The sequence below is a fragment of the Bufo bufo genome, chromosome 5, assembly GCF_905171765.1.
Source record: "Bufo bufo chromosome 5, aBufBuf1.1, whole genome shotgun sequence".
NCBI lineage: Eukaryota > Metazoa > Chordata > Amphibia > Anura > Bufonidae > Bufo > Bufo bufo.
In genome coordinates this window covers 316,630,977-316,655,772 of record NC_053393.1, presented here as the reverse complement: position 1 = coordinate 316,655,772, position 24,796 = coordinate 316,630,977, and the positions used below count along the sequence as shown (strand labels likewise).

The 24,796-nt window shown below is 44.7% G+C and overlaps 1 protein-coding gene across 1 annotated transcript in view; it reads right to left on the bottom strand.

The window, feature by feature from the left end:
• Positions 1 to 258: 258 nt before the first annotated feature.
• The window catches only part of PHLPP1 (PH domain and leucine rich repeat protein phosphatase 1), a 105,612-nt gene continuing 81,074 nt past the window's right edge, over positions 259 to 24,796 (bottom strand). The window contains exons 12-17 of the mRNA XM_040431509.1: positions 23,088 to 23,250; positions 12,890 to 13,020; positions 9,126 to 9,245; positions 8,325 to 8,519; positions 7,607 to 7,835; positions 259 to 2,568 (exon numbers count right to left, since the gene is read on the bottom strand). Of these exons, the coding sequence (XP_040287443.1) occupies positions 1,426 to 2,568; positions 7,607 to 7,835; positions 8,325 to 8,519; positions 9,126 to 9,245; positions 12,890 to 13,020; positions 23,088 to 23,250 (1,981 nt within the window). The 3' untranslated portion in view covers positions 259 to 1,425. The remainder of the gene's footprint in view (positions 2,569 to 7,606; positions 7,836 to 8,324; positions 8,520 to 9,125; positions 9,246 to 12,889; positions 13,021 to 23,087; positions 23,251 to 24,796) is intronic.

Sequence of the window (24,796 nt, the reverse complement as noted above, 5' to 3'; positions counted from 1 at the left end):
TTTACAAGTATAAACTATGGTAATATAACAAGTTTCTGCACCACACAATGCCTGAGGAAGAGGCTAAAGCCTCCTCAAAACCTTGCATCTGTAATCTACTGAGTTAGCTAATACAGAGGTATCGCATAACTACAATTCTTGGATGAAAAACTTTGACTGGTAGACTTTGTGGCAACTAATTTGATTGGCATATGGTTTACACGTATCCATAGTCCAGTATGGCACCCAACCAATTGAGAAAAGGGACAACATGCGCTATTACTTGTAAAGTCTGATGTTTATTATACCAAAAATGATGACATTTGCATTTGTGCATTCAGCATTGATATAACTCTTGGTAAGCTGAATCTACATGAGCTTTGTACAATCATGCTGGATTGTGGTTGCAGCAATACAGAACACAGGAGGGAAAATACGGTCTGGCGGATATTGTTCATTTTATTTTTTCTCCAGAAAAATCACATTATTTTTCACCACAGCCACTAAACTGAACCGTGGGCTTGATCGATATAAAAACACCTTCAATTTGTAGCAATTTTATGCTGGTTGTGTCTTCTCAAAGCTAAAAAATATATTAATTTCCCCAATAATGCACACATCAGCTGAGAAAGATACTCCTGGTGCGGAAATCTAGCAAAAACACCCTTCTGATGGTTTCGGCACCACATGGTGTATCATTATGAATACTATACAATACATACGCTATATACACTGACCCTTCAACTACTAGGAGAAGCTGCCATGTTTTACCGGACAGGTTCTTCCAGCACTGAAAAAGCCAATTTCCTAATCAACTGTTCTCTCAGAGAAAATTAGTGAAACTCCGTGATTTAAGGTCACCGGAAAGAGTAAGCAACTCCTAAGAGTTAAAGTCATATTGATCTACAAACGTCTAGCACTTCCCACGGTCCCTCTCATCCCAACAGCAGTCAGTTCATATCTTCACTTCCAAAAGGAAATTTGTGTTACAAGTCTTTACCATTGCCACACACAGCCTTGTTTTTTTCAGTTTTTTTTTTTTTTTTTTTGAAATAAACAAAACTACTTCTTTTATTAAAAATATTACAAATCTGTATTATTTGTTTCTCTGCAATATATTAAATTTTTTTCATCAAAATCATCATCTTCAAACTAATTTCCTTAAACATGATATGTTGTGGAAAACAGTGATTAAAAGATGGTTGTTAAAGCGTCTGGAGAGGAAAGCTGGTGGTTAGTATAAAGAAAAGGGGTGCACTGTAAGTACGTGATGAAATGGTGGAGGAGTGAGAATTGGGTGGTTACTAAGGTTTAAAAGAAAGCTGGGCAAAGATGCTTGGAGGAAAATAAGTAGTACCTAAAATTCTGCTTTTTTCCCAGATCACTGGGACAGCAAGGGAAGCTCAAGGAGTCCTATTAAAACGTTTTCAAAGAGGAATGAAAGTGTCATAGTGGTGTGTCATAGTAGTCTGGTAACTGGTCCATTTGATACTGCCTGTGTTGCTGAAGCTGCAGCTGCTGCTGCTCCTGATGTTGCTTCATAATCTCCTTAACTTCCTCCTCAAGTTCAGGAGGTATAATAAACTGATCATCTGGATCTGGCTGGGCAGGTGCTGCAAAATAACCACCTGTCTTTCGCAATGGTGCATCTGCAGCAATTTCAATCAAGTTGTGACTCTTTTCAGAAGGTGCCACTGACCCATTTGCTCTTCTTTGACGACCAAGTGTATTGGAGGAAAAGTCTTGTTTCTTATTTAATGTAACAAGGTCATCTTCATTGGCGCTTATAACAATGCCCTCATCGCTAGGTTCTTGTACAGGTATAGGTGCAGGTAATCCACCATTCTTGGAACGGGAGCAGTGAATATCTACTTCCACCTCAACTCTACTGCCATTAGAGAAGACACCTTCAATGGGTTCCTCATCTTCACTGTCAAGACCATTGTCGGAGAAGGCACTGGAGAAAGTGGCACTAGACAGCTGACGTTGGAAGGAACTAGAAAGGCAAACAGGATGTAGTGTACATCGCTGCTCACTGGGGCAACCTCCAGTGCCAACTCCATTCTCATGAAGAGAAACTGCAGGAGGTTCATCAGAGGCTGTAGACCCCACTTCACTGCTCATCTCTGAGGTTGAGATTTCACTGCTTATTTCTGAGGCTAGGCCACTGCTAGAAGATGGCATGCCTAAACTTTCTGGAGCTCTGTCCTTAATAACAACATTGACAGAAGGAGTAAAGATGCCAGGACTAGGGGGAGGAATGCCACCATTGAGTTCACAACAGCAGAAGCAATCTTCGGTGACATTCAGCTGTACAACTACTGCACACAAGCTCCCACTGCATCCATAACTTTGAGCTAGACTGCACAACTTCTTAGAAGCTGCCAAAGCATCTGGCACATTCCGTATGGTCTCAACAGCCTCTTCCTCTGAAATGCTATCCCATAAACCTTTGCTTCCAAGTATGAAGAACTCATCTTGAGGTGTGAGGGCAACAGATTGTACATGGGGTCGTGGAGTAGCACTAGGATGGAGGAAAGTATACCCCAAGATGCGTGTGCAGTCAGTCACCCCATTAACTTTACCATCCTGAAAAATAAATATGTACAATTATAAGTTATTAATAAAAAAGACACAATATTGGGAGGACATTTTCAAAGCATTATTACTCTTCAGTAACATGCCCCAGACAAAGGCAGTGAAGGTGTTAAAAGAAATTACTCAGTGCTTCAAATCCTCTTGGCCTAGCGCCACCACTTCAATCCTCCTGGCCAGACTCTTTACATAACTGAAGTGGTGACATGCCCCATATACTGCTGCAGCCAATCCCTGACCTCACCGGTCTTTAGGATTATGCTACTCCAGCAACTGACTGCAGAGATGGCCCTGAACAGAAGGGGTTTGAACCCGGTGAGTATACCTGGTTTTATATATTTTTTCCACACCTTCCCTTTGGCCTCTTTCACACGGGCATTGCGGGAAAATGTGCGGGTGCGTTGCGGTAACAGCCGCAATTTTTCCGCGCGAGTGCAAAACATTGTAATGCGTTTTGCACTCGCAAGAGAAAAATCACGCATGTTTGGTACCCAAACCTCTTCACAGAAGTTCGAGCTTGGGATCAGTGTTCTGTAGATTGTATTATTTCCCCTTATAACATGGTTATAAGGGGAAATAATAGCATTCTGTATTCAGAATGCTAAGTAAAATAGCGCTGGAGGGGTTAAAATAAAAATTTAACTCACCTTAGTTTACTTGATAGCGCAGCCCGGAATCTCCTTCTGTATTCCTTCTTCAGGACCTGGGTAAAGGACCTGTGGTGACGTCACTCCGGTCATCACATGATCCATCACCATAGTAAAAGATCATGTGATGACCGGAGTGACATCATCAAAGGTCCTTGACCTATAATGAATGCTCACCACAGGTCCCGTTCAGTAAAGGAGATGCCGGCATCGCGATCAAGTGGACTAAGGGGAGTTAAATTATTATTTTTTTTAACCCCTCCAGCGCTATTTTACTATGCATTCTGTATTCAGAATGCTATTATTTTCCCTTATTACCATGTTATAAGGGAAAATAATAATGATCTGGTCTCCATCCCGATCATCTCCTAGCAACTGTGCGTGAAAATCGCACCGCATCCGCACTTGCTTGCGGATGCTTGCGATTTTCACGCAACCCCATTCACTTCTATGGGGCCTGCGTTGCGTGAAAAACGCAGAATATAGAGCATGCTGCGATTTTCACACAACGCACAAGTGATGCGTGAAAATCACCGCTCATGTGAACAGCCCCATAGAAATGGATGGGTCGGTATTCAGTGCGGGTGCAATGTGTTCAACTCACGCATCACATCCGGGCGGAATACTCGCCCGTGTGAAAGGGGCCTTTCTTTTAAACAACTCTTAACATTAACATATTGTACACCAATTAAACTAACTTGCACAACACCATACATTGCACCAGATTTTCACCCATCAATTCTTCATCGTATAGCTTGTGAATTTCTGCATGTGCTTTAGGGACAGCTGAAGCAACTTAGGGCTCAGTAATGCTATTAAAGACAGCCATGTTATTCTCTGCATTAGTCATTTCACAGGGCTCTGGCATGAAATCCATGTCTTTATTTGGTCATCAAGCTTCAGCAATGTAAGGGTTAAACGGTAGCATTAAAGCAAGTAGTGGGTGCCACTTTAGAAAGCGGCTTTATCCAGCCATCTGCAGTTCAGGGTTATTTATGCTCCAATTACTTTTTGCACGGGACGGAGGGGGGAGATTTTTTATTTTTTTTTAAGATGGCAAGAGAGAAGAAAATAGCTTCACAAAGAGGGAAGGAATGAATGAGAACTGTTCTGTGATGCTGGGACATGAGCACAGGATGAGCCACTTATTCAAATAATGCGGAATATCTAAGATCCCAGGCCTGCGACAACAAATCCCTACAGCTTTGACATTTCATTAACATCTCATGAAAACCTTCCTATTTCAAGGGTCATAGAAATGTCAGCAGAGCTCTCAGCTTACACCTCACACCATGCTGGCAAATAACTATAAAACCACGTATTCTGCAGAGAAATATAAAGCAAAGTGACATTTAAGGAGAATCAAGAGGTACAAATGGTTATTATGTAATGAGCCCTGAAACAAGCCACACACTGTACTTCAATGTTAATGTAGCAAATTGATAGTCTATTGTAAGGGGTTGTCAAGTTTTGTTTGTGTGTGCGAGGACCAAGACTGGATTAAGCTTGGTGGAGACCTCTGGGCAAATAATCTGGTGGGGACCACGTAGTCAGTCCACAGTCTAGTGTGAGCGCTGCAGCCAGTCAGTCAGTCCACAGTCTAGTGTAAACGCTGCAGCCGGTCAGTCCACAGTCTAGTGTAAACGCTGCAGCCGGTCAGTCCACAGTCTAGTGTAAACGCTGCAGCCGGTCAGTCCACAGTCTAGTGTAAACGCTGCAGCCGGTCAGTCCACAGTCTAGTGTAAACGCTGCAGCCGGTCAGTCCACAGTCTAGTGTAAACGCTGCAGCCGGTCAGTCCACAGTCTAGTGTAAACGCTGCAGCCGGTCAGTCCACAGTCTAGTGTAAACGCTGCAGCCGGTCAGTCCAAAGTGTTTTTTTTTTTTTTTTTAATTTTAAACTTAAACATGTGTTATTCCGCTATTTCACTTGTTCTAGGCTGAATTGACTGTATTCTGACGTTTCAGTCCAGGATATGGAACTTGTTCACAGATTCACAGAAGCAAGGCAATAGATGATGTGTAGAAGCCCTGAGGAATAGCATAGCAGAGCTCCAGGGCAGTAAGGGATAGTGCTAGCAGTGTGCAGTTCAAAACCTTACAGAGCTTATGTTAGCGCCTTAGACTTCTAGACATGAAAATATCTGGCCACCCTTTGCCTGTGATGCTTATAAGAGCAGAGATGGCAACAATATAGGTTGGTCTAGTGGTCTAGTGTAAATGCTTTCTGTATTTCACTTATTATGATTTTTAAATTAAAAATAATTTGTATCTTTAATATATTTTACTTAGGAACCAAAAGCTTTAGCCTGCAGGGGATAGCACTATATGGCATGGCTGTATGGGTGAATGGGGCAAGAGGGGACCCTACTTCCCTCTTGGGGAAGTAGGAACAGTGGAACGGAAAGTGGCACAGGCAATAGAGGCACTGCAGAGAAGTGACAGTACTTGTTAGGGAATCTGTGGGTGAAGAGGAGACTGACTGTGTCAGAGGGGTAGTGGGGACACAAAGGGTCCAGGATCTGGGGGATGGGAAATAAGCAATAGAAATGGGCACTGGAGAAAGACCGTATTCCAGGGGCTCTGTGGGGGAGGGACAGGTGCAAAAGAATATCACCCCTGGTTGGTAAGGGGGAAACAGTGGGCGTCAATGGCTCTTGAGGGGTTACAGGAACATACAAAAAAAAATATTACACTGGATCTGTTGCCTGTACTAAATACATACAGACAGTAGCTTCAGAAGGAGCCCCTCCCACAATCACTCACCAAACATAAAAGAGTCTGCCATGCTATTTCAGTACCAGTAGGAGGCAACATTGATTTGTAATGCTGCGACCTACTGGCCACAAAAATTATATCTTTGCTGAAACAGAAGGGAGAAAGCTTTATCCGGCATGCACTGTGGATCTCATTTATTGAGCCCCAATATAGGACTGCAGGTATAGCAGCCGCTCACTCCTATTCAGGGTCTAGTTTAGATTGTAGTGCCTTACTGCTCCTGCAGATATCTGAACATTCGAAAGGGGCACCAGTCTGAACCTGCAGATGTGGTGGAGGCCCCTACTTTCTGTTTACTGCCCTCTGGTGCCCTGCCTTTCATTCGGCCCTGACTAGGACGCATTCTCTTTCCATCCTAATGTTTGAGGGTTCATTACTGTTACATTGGAAGAATCAAAAATCTCATTCAACTGGGATTCAGCTCATGTACATGGGTAATGTTAAATGTAGATATTCTTTTACTAGTTTTAGATGAAGCGAAAAAACAAGAAAACAGAGCTCATAGTACCAAAAGTAAAAATATAATTTTATTGTAACATGATTAAAAAATATATATAAAGCAATAAGTAATGTGCCGTTAAAAAGTGAATGGAAGCAGAAAAAGAGCGCCACCCTGGGATAGCACACGTGTCAAATGTAAAAGGTGGTGATCAATGGAATAGATTATATACGGTACAGTGTACCGTATATAATCTATTCCATTGATCACCACCTTTCCATTCACTTTAACGGCACATTACTTATTGCTTTATATATATTTTTTAATCATGTTACAATAAAATTATATTTTTACTTTTGGTACTATGAGCTCTGTTTTCTTGTTTTTCCGCTTGTTTCACTCGGGAGCTAGTACCGAGTTACAACTACGGGTGTCCTTTTGGTTTTATTGGGTGGACACTGTTTTCCATTTTTTATCAATTGGACACCTTTGGTCTTTTAAGTTTTTTCTAGTTTTAGATGAAACATGTTAACATTTACATTTCTTCAGTTGGGAAAAGATTTTTGACAAATAAAAAAGAAAAAACATTCCTGGCATTCCTCTCAGCATCTGTGGGATGTCATATGAAGTTATAATAGTATACGTGACAATAATTTTGTAGGTCACGTTTACAGGTAGTGAAAAATCTGTGGTGCAAATAGCCTTCATCTCAGCAGAAAATCTGCCTGTGCAATATACGGATTGTGTTGCAGATGCTTCTGTGGACTGTGACAAATTGGAAAATCTGCAGCATGCTCAGAGATCCAAGCTGGTTTTTATTGTTCTGCAGCATGCGAATAGCTTTTTGTACTGTAGTTAATATTCTTGGATTTATGAATGTTCTCAAAAAACTCTGTATAATAATAGATGGCGTAAGACAGGGATGCCCAACCTGCAGCTCGCCGGCTGTTGCAAAACTACAACTCCCAACAAGCCCGGACAGCCTCCAACTATCAGTGGGAGTTGTAGTTTTACAACAGCTGGAGGGCCGCAGGTTGAGCATCCCTGGAGTAAAAGATATTAAATATCTATCCAATAACATGAACTGATATTGAAGGGGACTTTTATAAGGGTTGATTTGGGAATAAGACTATTTTAATGTCACGGATCTCATAATGAGATTTTCCTTACCTCTGTGATAATTGCCTTATGCTGCTTCAAGCGCATCAGTTCTTCATCGCAGCTAGCAGTGTACACCTTGGAAAGGTTGAGTGGCTCCCCGTTTCTGCAAAGCACAGTTTGGCATTTGCCCACATTGGCAGAGGTCAGTGTAAAACAACCCCCTGGGTCCATGGGATCATGCTTTATGTGGCATAGAAGAGCAGAGCCTCCAAGCTTCTGTCCAGCAGTACCCAGCTTCCTACAATCAAAAGGAGTTTAGGGTTTATACAAATTGTATCCGAATAAGAATCTAACAGATGGATTACTGGCGATATTACATGCTGCGGTCATAAAGAGAAGAGAAAGACACCGACATTCGGTAGTGGTCAGCATAAGTGATTGATTTAGGACATGCAGGTTTTGCTCGGCCAAAAATGGCTCTTCAATAGGAGAGAAGGAAATAAGTAGCCATCAGACACCTGACAGTGCTGATCTCCGACAGAACAAGTATCTAACCAATAAATGCCTTTTTGCCCCTAGTCGGAATATACAGGCAATGTCGTGTATATGATACCTTTCCACAGAAGTCTTATTTCTAATACACTATTATTGTATTATATATAATATTTTTTTTTTTTTTTATATTACCTAGTAGTATTATGGATAGATAAGCATAGAATACTGCTATGAGAATGGTGGCTCGTAATCTGCGCATTTATTGCTATGTTTCTATAATAATCAGATTTACCTCTGCATTACGAGGAAGGTGTTCCCCATGTACTCCTCCTCGCTCTTGGTTTTTTGCAGTTCATCAGCTAAGATATCGCACATGGTGCACTGAAGCAAACTGGGTACTTCCACATTGCGTTCTCCATCAAAAACCCCATATACTGCTTCTCGGTTGTCACAGAAGTTGTTGACCAAGAGGGAAGCTACACACAGCCTGGAGAGCGGGGAAGATGATGTTATCAGCCTAGATGTAATATAACTTAGCAGCAAAGCAGCTACCAAGCAAGAGACAATTAATGAGGGGGGAAAATGGGGGATTGCCTATGCCAAAGACATATCCTTCCAGACAAAGTATTAGTCTTAAAGGATGCAGATATCTCAGGGAGAAAAGTTGCATGGACAGGTCCTGTGGGAACAGAGCTGTGTAAACGTCAAGCAGGTGGCAGACAAGCAGTTAAATTCCCCACAGATGACATCATGCCATGCAGACACTTGAAAGCAAAACCTTTCAGCCACCAATGAATTCAGATGAAATGCGGGACTCTACTTGCAGAAGTTGTGTTCAATGCTGCGTTGTGAAGGCAATCCGCATCACTTACAGATGTCGCATAGCAACCGCACCAAACAAAGGCTGAGGGTAAAGGACAGGATACAGTGTGACGTAGCGGCTGTGTCCGCTTTTAAAGTCCTCAGCTCAAGTTTCACGTGAGAAACTATTTCTGACATGCACAGTGAATGACAAAGTTGCTCATTGATTTAAAAGGCATAAACACACTGATATATTTATATGGATATATATTTTAATAAGACCACAACATACTTATTCTTGGTTCCGGAAGCTTCTGTGTATCCATGACTCCATACAGCAGGCGCTCCAGAGGCTTCACTGGCAGAGAATCCACAAGACGGCTGGTCCACTTTAAAACATCGAATGTTACTGCTATAGAAAAGAAAGCAATTCAGACGGTAATAACGACACATGCATCCCGCGTAATATCTGGCCGTAACACAACTGAACGCGGAGTTGACCATGTTGCATCACAGCATAACAATGCGGACCCCCTTGTTTTAGTAATTACTGCATTTTTGGACTAGAAGTCACAATTTTTTGTAAGAAAAGAAATCTTGCAAAAAAGGGCCTGCGTCTTATAGTCCACAGTCAGGTTGGTTTTACTGTGGATTTTCCAATCAATCAATGCAGAAAATCTGCGTCGATTCTGCAACAGAAATGGAGATGCTGCAAGCATAAAAAATACACACTGCAGGTTCATTTCTGCATGAAAAAGGTCCCTTTGCGTGCACTGTAATCAGTGTAGATTTTATTGTCTGCAAAATCTTCCGGAAATCCGTTACAAGTGAACAAGCCCTGCACGTGGTGCAGATGATGCTTGGATTTTTGTGCAGAAAATCCACAGCAAAGGGGTATGTCGACATGTGGCATTGTGCAGCAGATCTGCAGCATTACACAGTACCAGCAAAGTGAATGAGATTTTAAGAGCTCTCATCCACACGCTGTGCAAAAAAAAAAAAAAAAAAAAAAAAAAAAAAAAAAATCGCCAGCATAAATTGACTGCAGTGCCGTTTTGAAATCCTCAGCATATCTCATGCTGCGGATTTCCACTGTGTGAATTTCACTCTCTGCAATAGAGTGGGTGATATGTGCAGCAAGTAATTCATGTGGGTTTTGCAGCCCCGGATCTCCAGCTGTAATTTATGCTCAGTGTTAACTAATACAGTACTAGCTAAGCCTGTGATGGCTAACCTCCGGCACTCCAGCTGTGGTAAAACTACAACACCCAAGATGCTTGGCTGTTCTCAGAACTCCACAGAAATGAATGGAGCATGCTGGGAGTCGTAGTTTCTCCACAGCTGGAGTGCCGGAGGTTAGCCATCACTGAGCTAAGTAGATTATATATTTTTTTAAAAATTGCTGAGTACAAATTGTGCAGCAATATATATCCTGAGGATAGGTCATCAATATCTGATCAGTGGCGGTCTGACACCCAGCACCCCCATCAATCAGCTGTTTGAACAGCGAGTACTTGTAATTACACTACGCCACAGCTGCAAGGGAAGCGATGGGTAATAACAAGCAGCGCTCGCATGGAGTGCCACCTCCTCTTGAAACAGCTGATCGGTGGGGGTGACAGGTGTCAGACCTGTGCCGATCAGATATTGATGACCTAAGATCATCTATATATTGCCTGCATAACCCCTTTAACTGGTGGTGTGCATTTTGAAATTCAAAACATGTCAATGGATTGTGGATTTCATTCTTTGCAGTGCAAACCTATGGCAAATCTGTGACAAAAGTCCCATGTAACATGCAGGGTCAGAGCCTGAAACGCAATGAAATCCGCATCAAACACATTTGTGTGTGCAGTTAGCCTTAACGTGAACATTTTATAGAAATTTGAATCTTCCATGTAACTCCAGTCTAGAGCATCACATAGCAGACCATACAAGTGAAGTTTCACCTGAATGCTCACTTACTAGAAGAACATTATAAATCTGCCCAAGACGACACAAATGAGGCAACGGAGCTGCTACTGCTCTCATGGGTACCTGAACTACAAGGGCGTAATGAAACACATACCACTTGTAGAGAACTCAGTTTGACTTTACTGCATCAGACACAGCATGAAATAGTAGGACAGAGAGAAGTCCCGTGACCACTGCACATTCCACAAAGGTGACCTTTAATGTTTCCAAAGCAGCCAGCTATGAGCCACTGTGTGCCCGGCTGTTTCAGCAATTATATAAACGTCTATACATGTCACACTCTTACGCAACTCCTTCACCTATGAATAAGCTCAAAGGAAAATCACTGGAAGAACAAGGAAGCTGGAAGGTTCTCTACACAAGGAGGTAACCTCTGTTTTGGCAGGTCGGGTCATAAAAAAGGCTTCTATAAGAATCTCTTAAGGCTAGCGTATGTTTATGTTACAGATCCTGTGCCAAAAACGCATGCAGATTTCCCCAAATGATTTCATGTGAATTTTTCCTAAGCTTTTTTCCCCATTTCTTGTTTTAAAAAAACGCAGAGTGAAAAAACAAAAGTGAACTGTCAATTCTCAACACAGACTCCATGCTGAATTCATGCCCAGAATTCCCATTGAAATGGGCAGGATTGAAAATCCACCTCAAAACCGCATTAAGTGTGAAACTCCACATGCCAAAAAAATAAAATAAAAATAGATCAGCATCATTGTTTTTTCAGCACAGAAAATACTCAGTGTGACTATTCCCTAAAATTTCCTGGAGCTATCTATGTCTGTGATTTGTTCACTTTCATCTTTGTCTATATACTATAGTGCAGTTTCTGGGAACCAAGAATCACGGTCATTACAGTTCCCACACAACTTGCCCATACTACTGAAAGGCAAATTTGTGGAATAATACATCTCAAAAATAGTCTCTAAGGCAAGTAGGTAGTTTATGTAACCCCTTTCACCTGCCTTAGAAAAAATCTGCACCAATTTTGGTCCACAGAATAGAAAACCACCTCAGTGAGAAGAATGAGCATTCTTCGAGCAGATTCCGTGAGGAAAAGCTACTCGGTCAGCCTCAGATTTCTGCCACTGATCTTCTGGCAAACACACCTCGGATTTCCAATAGGCAAATCTCTATTCAAAGCTTGGCGAGATCCCTTCTGAGAGCTGTCATGATGGATGGCAATAATTTTTCTCAGAAAAATGTTCTGGCCAAGAACTACTGCATGGAGGTGGTGGTATGTTCTTCCCGTGGTTGTGCAGTGTTCCTTCATGTACTCTGGGTTTTCTCTCAGCTTCTTAAATGGGTTTTCCCATTAAGACAACTTATGTGGATAGTTAATAAAGTGTTTGATCAGCGGGGATCCTAGTCAATCACAAGAACTAGGGCCTGTGCTCCCCAACTTGAATAGAATGGTGGTCATGCATGCACACTGCCGTTTTATTCAGCTCCGGCAGTCCTATAGAGTTGGAAAGAGCAGCAAACACAAACATTTCTGCTGCTCCATACACAAACGGGGAGCCTGTGCCTAAGCAGTTCGATTTCTGCTGATTAGACACTTATCCCCTATGTTGTGGCAGGGATAAGTTGTCTTAATGGGACACCTCGACCTGGGTCTAGTGTGTGCATGTATGTGTGTGTCCAAGATAGAGGAAATACAGACTGATGTGAGTGACGCCATTCTCTAGATCAGGCATGCGCAACCTGCGGCCCTCCAGCTGTTGCAAAACTACAACTCCCATCATTCCCTGACAGCCTACAGCTATCATCCTACAGAAGGGCATCGTGGGAGTTGTAGTTTTACAACAGCTGGAGGGCCACAGGTTGAGCATCCCTGCTCTAGATCATCCAGTTTCTGAGCTATAAACACATCCATTTGCTGAATAGTGGTAAAGACAGGCTGCAAACCTCCAAGTACACTGTATCTGGATCCGGATATAAAGCGAGACCCAATTTACATGTAATCAGAGCATATAGTTGTATATCAACCCCCCCGACCATAAAACAGAGCGCTAGATCTGCACATGACATCCTTACAAGACATTTGTTGGTGGACTGGGAAAATGAAAATTGCATTAAGAGGCCACTCACTTGAGCAGCTCCAGGGTTTTGTGGTCCAGCAGCAGCCGTGCGTTGCCAGTCAGGTCCAGTTCATGCAATTTGGGAGGGAGGTTCTCAGGTAAAGTAATTTCAGTCAGTTCATTGCAACTCAAGTCCACGCACTGTAGAAAAAGAGAAGATGACTACAGTGAAGCATGTTACGACAAACACACAGCGCTGTCAGGGCCTTATGAAATCATTGTATTTCGGAGCTGGTTGCTCAGTAGCAGAAACGCCTTCATTCTGAACTCGGTGATTTATGTAGTCTATCAAATTATCTGATAGTCTGGGCAAGTGACCAACTTGTAGCCATACACCCAGTAATTTAGCGCACTGATTCCCTCGTTATATAAGGATATGCAAGGACCTAGAATAACGGGTCAACTAAAAGACAACTCAGCATTTAAGTGACATTTTGCAACATTTTCCAGTTAAAATGTACATAAAATATGCTGAACTTTGAACAAATTTATGTTTATGCATCAGGTATGGAGTTTGGGTTGCATTTGGTTTTTACTCTTCATTTATGGCTTCTGTCACACGACGTTTTAATTTTTTTACGTTTACAGGCCGTTTTTTCTGTTCTGTATATGGTCCGTATACGGAACCATTCATTTCAATGGTTCCGGATGCATTCCGTTTTTGTATTTCCATTTTTCCGTTCCGTTAAAACCCAGCTGTTGTAAAACTACAACTCCCATCATGCCCTCCTGTTGGCTGTAGGCTGTCCGGGCATACTGGGAGTTGTAGTTTTGCAACAGCTGGTGGGCAACTGGTTGGGCATCCCTGCGTTAAAAGATAGATAAATTTTATGCCCAGCCCAATTTTTTTTTATGTAATTACTGTATACTGTATATGCCATACGGAAAAACAGAACTAAAAACGGAAACATCCGGAAAAAACGGCTCGCAAAACACAGAAAAAGCCATACGGTCGTGTGAAAGAGGCCTATGTCTGAGGTCAAGTATTTAAGGCACAGGTGTAAAAAAGTTGCAAATTATGGCGCATGCCATATTTGCGCAATAATATGTGACTTTTCATTTTTACTGCCACTTTTCAAAAGTGATGAGAAAACGAGATTTTCTCCCTGTAAAATCTCTTTCTCGCTTAGTTCATTGGGGGACACAGGACCGTGGGTATAGCTGCTGCTGCCACTAGGAGGCGACACCAGGCTGAAAAGTGATATGCTCTCTCCAGGTTGGAGGGGGTATAGCCGGCAGGGGAGGAGTTATCAGTTTGTGCCCAAGCAGTAGGAGGAAAAAACCATATCGAAAACCACCAATAACCAAACAAATGCCAGTCTGACTCAACCAGAAGTGAGGACCATACTGGCAAATCAACCGCTATTACTTGCGGTAACATAGAAATCAATGGGTGGGAGCTGTCCCCCCCAATGAACTAAGCAAGAAAGATTTTACAGGTGAGTTCACAAAAAAAAATAAAAAAAAAATCTAAATCTTCTCGCTCGTATCATTGGGGGACACAGGACCGTGGGACATTCCAAAGCAGTCCTTGGAAAACATTCTCACGGACGCTTAAGACACTACGGCCTGCAAAACTTTGCGGCCCATAGCAGCATCTGCTGATGCAAAAGTATGCACCTGGTGAACATGCGCAAGGAAGACAAAGTCACTGCCTTACACAACTGTGAAGCCGATGCATGGTAGAAACGAGCCCAAGACGTGCACACCGCCCTAGTCGAGTAAGCTGTAATACCGAGGGGCGGTGCATTGCCCCGGGAGCGGTATGCCTCAGCAATTGTCAAACGAATCCACCCGGTAATCGTGACCTTGGAGGCTGCCAAGCCTTTGCAAGGACCTTCAGAAATAACTAACAGAGTCCGTACGGCGGAACGAACTAGAAATGGATAAGTAAATCCACGGAGCCCGAACCACATCCCACTCATGGAGAGCTTGCTCCCTAGGATGTGAGGGAGAGGGACAGAACAAAGGGAGAACAATGTTTTTGTTGACATGAAAGGCAGAGACTACCTTCGGCCAAAAAGAAGGTAACGGGCGGAGAACTGCCTTATCTCAGTGCAGAATAAGAAGAGGCTCCTTACAAGAAAGCGCCGCCAAATGCGAAACATGCCCGATTGATGTGATCACCACCACCAGGAACGCTTCCTTCCAGGAAAGGATACGAAGGGAAACTGCGTCCAGAGGCTCAAAAGGAGCCGATTGGAGGGAACCAAAGACAAGGTTTAAGTCCCCAAAGGGTAAGGGGGGGGGGGGGGGGGGGGCTGCAATACGGAGGAACAGTGTGAGCCACCCCTTGTAGAAAGGTCTTGACCGGGGCCTGTTCTGCTAAAAGATGCTGCAAAAAAATTGACAGCGCCGACACCTGTCCCTTTAAGGAACTAAGAGGAAGACCAAAATCCAGACCTGATTGCAGAAAGGAAAGGATGGAGAAAGTGAGAAGCGCAGTGGAGGAAGGTCACGTTCCTCACAGAAACGCAGAAAGGGCCCCAAGTTCTATAATAATCTTGAATAAAACTGGTTTCCTGGCCTTATTCATGGTGTGGATGACCTTGTGAGGGAAACCCCCTGCTTTAGAATGCCGGTTTCCACAGTCACGCCGTGAAACGTAGCAACTCTAAATGCTGGTGGAAGACAGGTCCTTGAGAGAGAAGATCGACTCTGAGCGGAAGAGGCCAAGGAGCGTCTCCTAGAAGGAGGATGATATTGATGTACCACGCGTGACAGGGCCAATCCGGAGCGATGAGAATTGTCTGGATGCCCTCCATCCTGATCCTGCTCAGAACTCTGGGCAGGAGGGGAATAGGAGGGAAGACGTACAGTAGAGAGAACCCGTCCAATAGCGCCACCATTGCGTCTACGGCGCACGCCCTGGGATCTCTTGTCCGAGAGCTTGTTGTTGAGCTCGGGTTTTATAAAGTCCACTTCCGGTTGACCCCAACGGAGACAAATGAAGTCGAACACCTCCCGGTGTACGGACCACCCTCCCGGTGTACGGACCACCCTCCCGAGTCCACGGTCGTGCGACTGAGAAAATCCGCCGTCCAATTCTCCACTCCCGGAATGTAGACCGCCGATAGTGCTGGAACACGCGTCTCCGCCCACTGCAGGATTCTGGCAGACTCCATCACCGCTTGACTGCGGGTTCCCCCTTGAAGATTGATGCAAGCCACAGCCGTAGCGTTGTCTGACTGGATCCGAATCGGCCGGCCCCTTAGGAGAAGGGTCCAATGGAGGAGAGACAGATGAATGGCCCGGAGCTCCGGGATGTTGATTGGCAGTCTGGATTCCAATTGAGCCCATACGCCTTGGACTGTCCGGGGCGGGAAGACTCCGCCCCAACCCTGAAGACTGGCATCGGTTGTTATGACCCCAAAGTTTGGGCCGAGAGCCACCACCTGAGTGCCGAACGCACCCTTGGGGCCAGGACGATGTGACGGTCCAAGGATGACTTGTCCCAGGACGACAAAAACGCCCGATGAAGGGGACGGGTGTGAAATTGTGCAAACTGAACTGCCGAGAAGGAAGCGACCATATTGTACCCAAGATCTTCATGCAAAACCAGATTGGTGTGCACATGACGCCGGAGGAGAAGCCGGACCAACCGCAGGAGGGCTAGCAGCTAGTCCAGAGGGAGGCACACTATACATGTCGAGGACCATCCCCAGAAACGTGATCCGCCTGGTGGGATGTAGGAATGACTTTTAGAAGTTCGCCAGCCAAAGCATGCTAGGGTATCCAGAGTGATACGTAGACTGTCGTCGTTTTGACTGAAAGTTGCTGCTTGACCAAGATGCCGCCCAGATAGGGAATCAGAATGATACCCCTGGTACGAAGAAGGGCCAGGAGAGGGGCGAGCACTTTCATGAAGACTCTCGGTGCCGTTGCCAAACCCAAGGAAAGGGCGACGAACTGGTAGTAGTGGGGCCCTATCGCAAAGCGGAGGAATCGCAGATGCACCGGAGCAATGGGTACGTGTAAGTACGCGTCCTGAATGTTTATTGACTAGAGGAATTCTCCCCGCTGAAGCAACAACGGAGTCAAGGGATTCCATTCTGAAATGCTGAACCCGGTTCAGCAGCTTGAGATCCAGAACCGGTCAAACGGATTCTTCCTTCTTGGGGATGACAAACCGGTTTGAATAAAACCCTGGGAACTGTTCCTCCAGGGGAACTGGGGAGATCACACCTCGAGCGAGGAGAGACCGAATTGCTTGGAAAAAAGTAACGGCCCGATCTGAGTTTCTGGGTGGCTGGGACGGAAGAACCGTTCCGGAGAAGGAGAAACGAACGAACTAACTATCTTGTAACCCGAGGTTACCACTTCGAGCGTCCATGCGTCTGAGATGTGGGCCCGACAAATTTCCTGAAAAAGGAGGAGACGACCCCCACTCAAAAGGGTAGGGGGCGCTCCTTCATGCGGAGGACTGCTCGTTAGTCGATGGATGAGCGGGCTGTGCTCGCGGACGCCAGGCTGGTTGAGGCGTAAAGAATAGCTTCTTCTGCTGGTCTTGCGTGGAGGACTTGTACCCGAGAAGCGGCGAAAGGAATGAGCCCGGGCATTGAAAGCCTAGCGCTAAACACGCGCTTGGATCTGCCCTGTGGGAGGTGTGTACTTTTACCGCCCGTAACCTCAGAAATAATGAATCTGCTGCCCAAACTTTAGGCCACAGTTCGCGTCGTAAGGCAACATGAAGAGCCGATGAGCAGGCAACGAGCGCACCCGCGTCCAAGGAAGCCTCACAGAGATACTTCCCCGCTTGGGAGATTTGCAGGGCCAAGTCTTGGAGCTCAGCTAGAGGGAGGTCCTCCACCAAGTCCTGATTTAACCGGAGTGCCCACTCCGAGACCGCCTTAGTCACCTGGGCTAAAGCCAAAAAGGGATGAAGTGCTGAGTCACCTGCTGCGAAAAACGGACTTAGAAAAGGACTCCATACGGTGATCCACAGGGTCCTGGAGGGATGAGCCATCGGCCACAGGAATGCCAGTATGTTTGGCGAGACGTGCGACCGGAAGATTCACCTTAGGAGGAGAGGACCACTTAGCCACACACTCCGCCAGAAAGGGATAAAGTAGATCACGTCGCTTGGATGTGGTAAAGCGATGATTTGGATGGTCCCACGCCTTCGCAATGACCACCAAAAAGCTGTCATGTAAGACTTTACGCGACTACCTGGAGCGGAGAAAAGGCACTCTCTGGTGGCTTGTGGAGAGGGAGTCATCCCGCACCTGGAAGGTGTCACGGACAGCAGTAACTAGGCTGTCCACCATGGAAGCAATCTTGGAAGATTGCTCCGGATCCATATCAGTCTCAGAGTGCCCAATCTCCCCTTCAGACAGAACTTCCCCTGGAAGGGAGGATGCGTCAGAGTACGATCCCGGTGGGGTTGGAGATGCTAAGGTGCCAGAGGAGGAATGATGTCCTGCTCTGGGCCGCTTGTGCGAAGGTCTGCCCCCAAGTTGACGGCCTGAGGAAGGTGCAGAATGCGCAGGTGAGGAATTATCAATTTTGGAGAGGTCCTCCACTGCCCGGGATAAGGCATGTGCCCAGTCCAGTTCCACTCGGTCAGGGTGGACATGCGGTTGCGTGGGCTCGGGGGGCAGACCCTGTCTGGCGCACAGCCTGCGGTATCAGCATACGGAGTCAGGCTGGCTGCGAGGGACTTAATCTTGCATTTAGTGCATGTATAATAAGTAATGGCTGGTGGCATGCTAGGGGCTCGGACATGACAGCCAACTAAACCCCATACTGGACTCCAGGCTGGAGAGGGGTACAACCGTCCAACCAGCTTGCAGGAAACTACAGGTTCCTTGGTCCCAGTAGCAGGTAGAGTCGGGTGAGGGAGCCTGAATTAGCACGGGGAATCAAAAGATTCATAATGGTAGGCGGCAACATGCAGTCTGCATTTCCGGGGAGCCGCAGCCTAAATTAGCTACCTGCAGCCGACCGCGATGCAGTTCCGGTCGGACAGGGACCCGATGCGGTGTAAACGGCCGCGGGTGCCCCCCAGTGTCCCGAAGAACGAGCCTGAGGCGGGCGCGACCCAAATCTCGGTAGGCCCGAAAGGAGGCCGGGGCTTGAGGTTGCCGGCCTGGATAACAGTGGCTCCAGTGAAGAGCGGGAGCCTCCCTAAGCGCTTCCCCATGGCGCATTAAGCAGGGGGAGGGGGGTAAGTACCCCCCTGTGGTCCAGTGGAGAGGATGAGATGAGACCAGAAGGGAGATGGGGGAGGTAAAATACTCACCCAGTCCCCATTACTCACCCCATCTTCATCCTCTTCTCCCTCCCTTAATGGAACAGCAGGGTCACCACCTCAGCAGCTGGCAGCGAAGTGGCAGGAGTCTGGAATGGCAGGAGGGTCTTCACAGATCCAGGTGACCTTTTGGCTGGCGGGAAGCAGGGGAGCGAGGCTGCCCTGGTCCACCTTTTCTTCTGTGGGGAGGTCTTGCTCCCCGGGTAGACAGAGAGGCTAGGTGACTCTGTTTCCCATACCTAAAAGGGAAAAGGAGAAAAAATAACAAAATGAAGCCGCCCTGCAAGCAGGGGAGGTCTGCCTCCTACGACACTAAGCTAAAAACAGATATGCTCTCTCTAGGCTGGAGGGGGTATAGACGACATGGGAGGAGTTATTACTTTTCAGCCTAGTGTCGCCTCCTAGTGGCAGCAACAGCCATACCCATGGTCCTGTGTCCCCCAATGATACGAGCGAGAAAAGTGGGTGGCGAATTAAGGAGAGGGCGGTAGTCTATACCCAGACCGACTTACTATAATTTATTCTAGATTGGAAGCTGGCATTATAAATGATAGTTCAAATCCACATGATCTCATAGCTGGTGTAGATTTGAAAGTGGAGCATGGACAGCCTGGAAAAGCACCACATTTATTTAGTGCTTCTTAATAAATTTGGTGCATTCTGCATCCCAGGATGCCAGTCTTAGTGTACCTGCCCCGTGAGTTGTGGGAACTAACACAACAGTTACATAGTTTGAGATAAAACTTCATATCTGCATCTGAGGCTTCATTCAGAGCCTCCTTCACAATATAAGTCTATGGGGTCCGTCAGGCACCATTGGTGCTTCTCATATGACAGAGCTGGCCACCCATGATTTTCAGTTTTCAGCTCCTATGATGCAACAGAGAACTGGAAATAAAGCAGATGTGAATGAAGCCCAAGCGGTTAGCTTACACATCTGACAGTGGAATGGAGATTACTGTTGTCAGTTTCCAATAGCAACCCGGAGAAATGTGAAAGCAAAAAAGACATAAAATTATGAAAAACAAGATTAAATACTAATATTAGTTTTTGCAAAGCAACTCAACCTTTGTAAGACTAAACGCTTTGAAGGTTTACGCTATTGTTATAATGAAATAACTTCAATTACTTTACCTCTTGTTTGTGGTTCTTTTAACAAGTAAAGTATCTGAATGTTAAAGGGGTTTTCCAGAAATAATCAGTGCTTGCAGCCTGCTTCTTTAATCAGAAGATTCATACTTTCCTCCTGCCTGCCGCTCTGCACTGCCTCCACCGTGTCCATGTTCCAGTCACCGCACTGTTTACATCCAGCACTACATGATGATATGCTCCGCTGCAGCGAATAACTGCGATGTGCTAATGTCAGCAGACCCCAATGCTACTATTCTTATGCTTATGGATGCCCCCCTTACTGCACAATTTTAACTTTGAGGATATGCAAATTAGGCTCCGTTCCCCCCCCCCTCATGTCACGCCCTGCCGTCCTTGATTAACAGGGCCAGGCAGCATTCATCTCCTCCTGCCGGCCCTGTGTGCTGGGTAAACGGCACTGCGCAGGCGCGAGATTTTATTCTGGTGACAGAAACCCTTTAAGATCTAATTGAAAACTATTTCTGGATCTAGTGCTCACTGAGATGGTGGAGAATAATCATAAGATATACATGATTGTACAGCTTTGTTTCAATATTCTTGCTGCTAAGTTCTCCACCTCAAAAAAACAAAAATAAAACCTATATGGCTTATTTTTCCTCTACCATTCCTCACTTTGAGAGATTCACTGGGGCACACTCATCTGAGCTGGGAAAATAAATTTGACTCCAGCTTTGTAAATAATTATGGCCACCCTTGGTGCATGAACATTTTCAATGAGCACACAAAGAAATCAATTATAATTTTTACGTAAAACAGTGGTGGATTTTCAGCCTGATACAGGAGAGTCGATTCTACACAACCCCTGCAGGTTTTCTATTTGGCAAAAAACGAAACTTAACAGAAGTGACCTTTCTTCTCAGTGGAAGAACCAGATGGGTACATTAAAGTACTCTGCTTCAAAATATTAGCTGCAAAGAGCTTGTAGCCTGCAGCTGTTGCTTACATTATGTGAAAGGAAGCAAACACGAGGAAAGCAGCTTTGATGACTGACCTTAGTCAAACTAAGGGAGCACTGATCTCTGTTAAATACTGGGGCCTGAACGCAAAAACGTCTTGCAGAAATGGAAACTAGTACAAGATATCCAAATACTGGTAATTTAAAACAGTAGCACTAGCAGTGGTCTCATTCTTCATTTCTCAGAGAATCTATCAGATGACACATACTGCAATTTAAGACAGTCTGTGAAGATTGCATGGAAAATCATCGGGGAGTAACAGCTCAGCAGGTAAAATCTCATTTCGGGCAACTGTGTAAGGGCACGACCAAATGTTCAGGTTTCCTGATATAGTTTTGGAAACCAAGACCAGCAGTAAATTCATAAAAGGGGAGAAGCCATATCTGTCCTGCATACTTTCTCTGCTTTTAGTATCTACTCTTGATACAGATTTCTAAAACCGCTTAAGGAAACCCAACGGTGTGGCCGTACCCTAAAACACATGCTATAAAATTGGGTGAGACACCATGTTATGGCAACTGTAACTCACAAAGGAAAAGCTGTGGAAGCGGTCACTTGGTCAGCTTCACTTTAAATGTACAAAACCAAACAATGCAACAGCAGCCTGCAAACATATTAGATGAACTAATGCTATGCTCACTATAACCGAATATGAAGTACTCTGCAAACATATTTTGAGCAAAATCATAGGTGCCCATCCACCATGGCAAGGTGACCTCTTTTGGATAGTAACTTATTCTATATGATACCTCTTCTTGTGCCAACTGACCTCAAATGAATTCAGGGAGAGAAGACTACAGCTATATTACTGCACTAAATAAAATCAGCCTGTGGGAAAGATAGATTTGTTAGGAGTGCACGACCAAAAGAGAGACAGCCACTTATCCAAATGTCATGATACCTCTCCTTGTGCCAAGTGGCCTCCCTTGCAGAGTGCTGTTGCACTTTGTTTGGTTTGGTATTTTCAGCCATGGTGACACGCTCCTGCACATTCACTTCATTTTATAAGATATGCAGACTAACTTTATCTTTCACTTTCAGTGTACATTTCTCCGGGATGCCACTCAGCAAGGGCAATAGCTCCTAAATAAAAGGAGTTTGTTCTGGTGACAAATTCTCTGAAAATGTAAATGTAGTAAAGATAACCGGTGTGCATTCACTATTCAATCAATTTTTCTAATTCTGAGGGATTTGCTACTTAAAGGGAGTCTGTCAGCAGTTTTGTTGATACAAAACTGCTTACAGATCCAGGTAGGAGCTGGGGACAGGAGGTATATATTCACCTGTGTCTGCTGTTAATCAATGAAGTGCTCTAAAATGAACTTTAAAGTGAAATGTTGGCAGGTCCACCGACTTCAGTGCATGAGCCTCTTTACAGCCTCTCCATTCTGCTGTGAGGGACTGACGTGGGCTCCTGGTTGGATGCTACAGCCTTCACTCACAACAGAGCGGAGTAGATGTGTAGTGGGTCATATTCAGCCTGCAGGCCTGCCCCCCAGTGCACTTCTGACGCATTTGAAGAAACAGCATTTAGGGTTATTTTATTCAGTACTACGATGTGCAGGGACAGTATTGTCTACTGTTTTTACCTATGTCTGTCAGCAGTTTTGAATCAACAAAACTGAAGACAGACTCTCAAAAGGTTCTAAAAGGGTTATCCAAACTGAGACAAGATCAAGCATATGAGGAAAAAATGTCCTCCAGATACCATTAAGTATCACTCTAGCAGGGATGTCGAGATCAGATCACCTTGACTAGTAAGAAATACTGTGAATGTTAGTGAGCAGCACAGCTAGAAAACCTACGTCATCAAGTTTGGGCTTGGTAACGCACTGACTAACATTACTGACCTTGATCTCAGAGAGTTGCATAACTTCAGGGAAGACTTCCAAGCAATTGGAGTGGGCAATGACAGTATGCATACGTCTGCAGTTCATGATAGTGGTTGGAATGGCTTTCAGCTTATTCCCACTGATATCTATCTCTTCCAGCTCTTCCAGTTTGGCCATTTTACTGTACAACAATAATAGTAAACACATGACATATCTAGCCTGTAACTAGGAATAGTAAAAATGGTGAGACATGCATTTTCAAACTGCACCCAAAATAGGCACCGAATTGCTATTAAAACCCAGTAAAAATATTCTTTTATATTAAACTGCTTCGTACCTCAAAACCAATTGCTGCCCATTCTAAAACGGAGCAGGACATCAAACAATGCAACTGGTATAAAGTCGATAATCATATACACTCACATAAAGAATTAGGAACACCATACTAATACGGTATTGGACCCCCTTTTGCCTTCAGAACTGCCTTAATTCTACGTGGCATTGATCCAACAAGGTGCTGATAGCATTCTTTAGAAATGTTGGACCATATTGATAGGATAGCATCTTGCAGTTGATGGAGATTTGAGGGATGCACATCCAGGGCACGAAGCTCCCGTTCCACCACATCCCAAAGATGCTCTATTGGGTTGAGATCATTATCCTGTTGGAAGTAGCCATCAGAGGATGGATACATGTTCTCATTCTGTTTACGCCAAATTCGCACTCTACCATTTGAATGTCTCAACAGAAATTGAGACTCATCAGACCAGGCAACATTTTTCCAGTCTTCAACAGTCCAATTTTGGTGAGCTCGTGCAAATTGTAGCCTCTTTTTCCTATTTGTAGTGGAGATGAGTGGTACCCGGTGGGGTCTTCTGCTGTTGTAGCCCATCCGCCTCAAGGTTGTGCGTGTTGTGGCTTCACAAATGCTTTGCTGCATACCTCGGTTGTAACGTGTGGTTATTTCAGTCAATGTTGCTCTTCTATCAGCTTGAATCAGTCGGCCCATTCTCCTCTGACCTCTAGCATCCACAGGGCATTTTTGCCCACAGGACTGCCGCATACTGGATGTTTTTCCCTTTTCACACCATTCTTTGTAAACCCTACAAATGGTTGTGCGTGAAAATCCCAGTAACTGAGCAGATTGTGAAATACTCAAACCGGCCCGTCTCGCACCAACAACCATGCCACGCTCAAAATTGCTTAAATCGCCTTTATTTCCCATTCTGACATTCAGTTTGGAGTTCAGGAGATTGTCTTGACCAGGACCACACCCCTAAATGCATTGAAGCAACTGCCATGTGATTGGTTGACTAGATAATTGCATTAATGAGAAATAGAACAGGTGTTCCTAATAATTCTTTAGGTGAGTGTACATCATCATGGTTTAGCGATGGCACCACTAGTGCAGTCTAGTCGTCAAAGCAGCAAGCTCCAATCACTATGATACATGCCTTATGGATTCACTGACTTCTAAGTACATTGGTCCATTCAAATATTACAGAAAAATACAACAAACCTTAAGTTCACTGAACTGATTTTAAGGTAATTACCAGTATAGAATTTTACATCTGTACTTGATATTGTACAGGCATACAGAGTTTTAGATCTAATGTAATACATTTCACAAGAATATTAGCTCTCTTCCATAAGAAGGGAAGCCTTTGTTGTATTGACGAGAAGCAAGGAACTCAAAACTGCTGTCTACAGATGGGTGTCTTCCTTTT